We start from the raw sequence: 4,101 nt of genomic DNA, 5'->3' as shown, positions 1-4,101 counted from the left end.
CGCACGAGGGTCCGCTTCTCTCTCGTCCTCGCTGACACGTGTTCTGTCCTGCCCTTCCTGCGACAGCCGTTCCGACCGGCGTGGGGGGATGTGTCCCCGTGGTTTTGATGTGCACGTCCCCGATGATTAGTGACACTGAGCTGGTGTTCACAGACGTGTTAGACAACTATATGTCTCCTTGGTGTCAAAAAACGTCTGTTTAGATCTTTTGCCCATTTTGTGAGAAGACGACGCAGAGCTTTTAATCGTCACTGCGTCACGTGCCGTCGAGGTGTTGAAATCCCGCGTGGTCTTGCCCAGGAGCCGCTCAGCAGGTGCCCGTGGCGTGCGGACATTCTCCGCCTCCCGCTGGGGCCTCTGCCCCGCCGGTTGTCCCTTTGCTGTGCGGGGTCTCACTCACGGCTGCAACCCCGGCCGTCTGTTTTCGATTTTGTCGCTCATGCTTTGGTGTCATCTCCAAAAAACAGTCGCCAAGACCGAGGCCGAGACGCCTTTCCTCAGGGTTTTCTTCCAGTCCTACAGTCGTGGGTCCTGTGTGTCAGCCTGTCGTCCGTTTTGAGCCAATTCCCATAGCTGCTGTGAGAGGAGGATCCGAGTCCACTCTTCTGCACAGTGTTGCCACCATCGGTCATCGTCAGTCCCTTCTTCGGCACGTGTTCTGGGTGCCCCTATCAATCACAGACTGGCTGACCATAAACGCGCGAGTTTAGTTCCGGGCTCTCTACTCAGCGTCATTTGTCTACATGTGTCTTTTTATGCCGGCGCCACACTGCTTTGATTACTGTAGCTTTGGGACATCCTTTGAGGTCGGAAAATGTGATGTCTCTGGCTTTGCTCTTCTTGCCCAATATTGCTTTGGCTGCTTAGAGTTTTTTGTAGTTCCATTTAAATTTTAGGACTTTTTTTTTTTCTATTTCTGGAAAGAATATCATTGGGGTTTTGATAGGAATCGTTTTGAAAAACAGGTCGCCTTTGGCACTAAGGATATTGTAACACTATTAATTATTTTCGTCCGCGAACATGTTCTGCGTGTCCTTTAATTGCCTTTATCAACGTTTTATGATCGTTAGTGTCCACGTCTTTTGCGTCTTTGGATAAGTTTATTCCTAAGTCTTTTATTTTTGTTGCTAACATGAACACATCGTTTTCTTAATTTCCTTTTTGAATACGCTGATGCCGGTGTAGAAATATGACTGATTTCTATATGTTGATTTCGTCTCCTGCAACTTTGCTGAATTTATTCATCAGTCCTAACCTCGTTTTGTTTGTTTGGTGTTTGTTTGTTTGTTTGTTTAGTCCTAAGGGTTTTCTACCTATAGGATCATATCACCTGCAGACAGAGATGGTTTTCCTTCTTCCTTTCTGCTTTAGATGCGTTTCTGTCTTTTTCTTGTCCAACTGCTACAGCTAGAAATTCCAGAACGATGTCGGACAGAAGCGGTGAGAGCAGGCGCCCTTGCCTTGCACAGGATCCTAGACAAAAAGCTGTCAGCCTGTCTCGTCTGAGCGTGACGTTAGCTGGGGGCTTTTCGTATTTGGTGTGTGTTGTGTCGGGGTAAGCTCCTTCGGTACTTACACTCCTATCCTGCTGATGTTTTTATCTGGAATGGACGTTGAAGTCTGTCAGATTTTTTTTCCGCCTCTGTTGAGATAATCGTGTGTTTTCTCTGTTCGTTCTGTGAATGGGGTGCATCGCACTGACTGATTGGCACACGCTGCTTCATCCTTGCGTGCCACGGTGAAGCCCACTGGGCCACGGCATGTCAGCTTTTGAACGTGCTGTTGGGTTGGGTTTGCTAGCATTTGGGTGAGAGTCTTCAGATCTATGTGCGTGAGGGAAATCGGCCTGTACTTCTGTGTTCTCGTATCTTTTTGTCTGGCTTCCAATTGGGGTGATGCTGTCTTCATAAGATGAGTTTGGGAGGGTTCGCACTTTCATTTTGTGCAGGATGCCACGGATGTTTGGCGCGCATGCGCCTCTGCGATGCGGGGGATGTGCATACCATGAGGCCGGCCGCTCCACCTCCTGTCAACCTTCCGGCGAAAACGACCCTGTTTCTGCCTCTCCCCAGGTCAGGAAGGCACAGCCGCACAGAGCTTCTCCTGCTTCATCTACAACGTGCATTTCATGAACTGCAGCTGGACAAAGGGCCCAGCGGCCCCTGACGACGTCCAGTATTTTCTATATGTCCAGGACTCAAAGTAAGTGTTGACCTTGGGGACACGACCGTGAAGAAAGAAAACAAAAAACAAAAACAAACACTGTTGTCTGAACACTCGGCACGTTACAGGAAGCAGTGGGGGAGAGAGTGTCCTCACTACGTTCGGGAGTCGGGCACCCACGTGGGCTGTCACGTGCCGGACGTGTCGTCATGGGCGTCTCAGGCGTACTTCCTGGTGAACGGCACCAGCCGCCACGCGAAGATCCAGTTCTTCGACTCTTTTCTCTGGTTGAAGACAATAGGTGAGGTGACCGCCCTCCGTGCGACAAACAGTTTGCACTGGGATCTTCACCCCTGTCCCGGGGGAGCAGGGACACATAACTCAGAACAGTGAGGATGTGTCCTCCCCCAGTCCTGGGGACCAGCAGTGTGACATCCAGGTGTCTCAGGGTCCTACGCCCTCCGGAGGCCCCAGGGGAGGGTCCTTCCTGCCTCTCCCAGCGTCTGGGGGCCCCAAGCGTCCCTGGGCTGGTGGCCGTGTCCCTCCCGTCTCTGCCTCCGTGTCCACGTGGCTCCTCCTCTGTGTCTGTGTCTGTCCTGTTCTGTCTCTAATAAGGACACTGTCACTGGGTTTAGAGCCACCTGCTCCAGGAGCACTGGTCTCAAGTCCTTCACTAATCACATCTGCACAGACCCCGTCTCCAACGGGTTACAAAATATCATAGAAACTACGTACTTTAGGGCTTGCAAAAATTACACATGCTTTGGTTGTTTTTTGTTTTTGTTTTTGTTGTTGTTTTTGATGGTTTATTTTGATCGTAGGGAAGATTATGGCCACACGCCCAGGGCTGAGGCCCAGCCAAGGGTCTCACCTATTTTTATTTTGGCTTGAACACAGTGACATGTGACTGCATGGCTGCCTGTCTCCCAGGAAGCAAAGACCTTTCCCATGACCCCACAGCCTGGAACCAGCAGCAAAGGCCCCTCAGGACAAAAGGGTGGACGGTCAGACCAGGAGGTGGGGGCTGCTGGCTGCTCTGCGAACATCCCCACGATGTAGCAGGCACCGCTCTCTCTTGCTTCATGTGGGGGGTGCAGTGTCTCCCCTAGTGAGAGAGAAGCCAGCCGAGGAAAATAAAAGCAGGCGGACTGTGGAGCAGACCGTGCGAGCACGGAGCGAAGTCCCCCAGGCCGCTCAGTGTCCTGCCCACGCGCAGGCACACACGTGCGTGCAAATTCTGTACAGCGACCTTGCGAGCACTCCCTGAAGAATTCTCAAGACCCGTGGCCCCTGTCACTTAGCCAGAGTGGTGGCGTTTGTTCTTCGCGGGCGGGAGAGTCACCGGGAAGGTGGGCAGCACGATGCAGGAACTGCCCTTGATCCGGTTATCGCCGTGGGCGCCACCGCCTGCCGGCTCAGCTGTTGGCGGATCTCATGCTATATGTACCTGGGCAGGTGGCAGGCGTGGTGGCCAAGCTCTGAGAGAGAATCCTGGTCTTTTCATGCCCCGTGCTTTCTGACAGTGTGGTTTATACCAAAGAGTCCCGAAGCTGCCGTAAAATCAGAGGCACGGGGTTCGTGGGGTTCGTGGGGTTCGTGGGGTTCGTGGGGCTCGCGGGCTGGAGAACCCACAGAACTGCGGACGCAGAGGGGCTCTGTTTGCTCTGAGCCACCCATCCGTGCGGGGTCCCCCCTGAGGCGCCCCTCAACCTGCACGCGGATTCCCTGAGGTCTAGTCCCAGGAGAGGCCTCTCTCGGCCAAGCGGTCCAAAGAGAGCCTGGAAGGGTCGGATCACAGATTCGAGTCACAGCAAAACCGGCGTCGGGGACCGGCAGGCCGCCCCGTTAGCTGCGGGGTCCTGCAGGGGGTCGAGGGACACCGCAGTCCCCCAGTCACCGTGCAGGCATCGTGGCCGTGTTGGCCCCGCGCGCCCCGGT

The 4,101-nt window shown here is 53.7% G+C and overlaps 1 protein-coding gene across 1 annotated transcript in view; it reads left to right on the top strand.

The window, feature by feature from the left end:
- Positions 1-2,098: 2,098 nt before the first annotated feature.
- LOC102878494 (granulocyte-macrophage colony-stimulating factor receptor subunit alpha) overlaps positions 2,099-4,101 on the top strand; it is a 5,923-nt gene continuing 3,920 nt past the window's right edge. Inside the window, exons 1-2 of the mRNA XM_025049765.1 lie at positions 2,099-2,202; positions 2,292-2,464. Coding sequence (XP_024905533.1) covers positions 2,129-2,202; positions 2,292-2,464 — 247 coding nt within the window. The 5' untranslated portion in view covers positions 2,099-2,128. The remainder of the gene's footprint in view (positions 2,203-2,291; positions 2,465-4,101) is intronic.

The sequence above is a fragment of the Pteropus alecto genome, unplaced genomic scaffold (genome assembly GCF_000325575.1).
Source record: "Pteropus alecto unplaced genomic scaffold, ASM32557v1 scaffold96, whole genome shotgun sequence".
NCBI lineage: Eukaryota > Metazoa > Chordata > Mammalia > Chiroptera > Pteropodidae > Pteropus > Pteropus alecto.
This window is presented reverse-complemented; position numbering and strand designations above follow the sequence as displayed.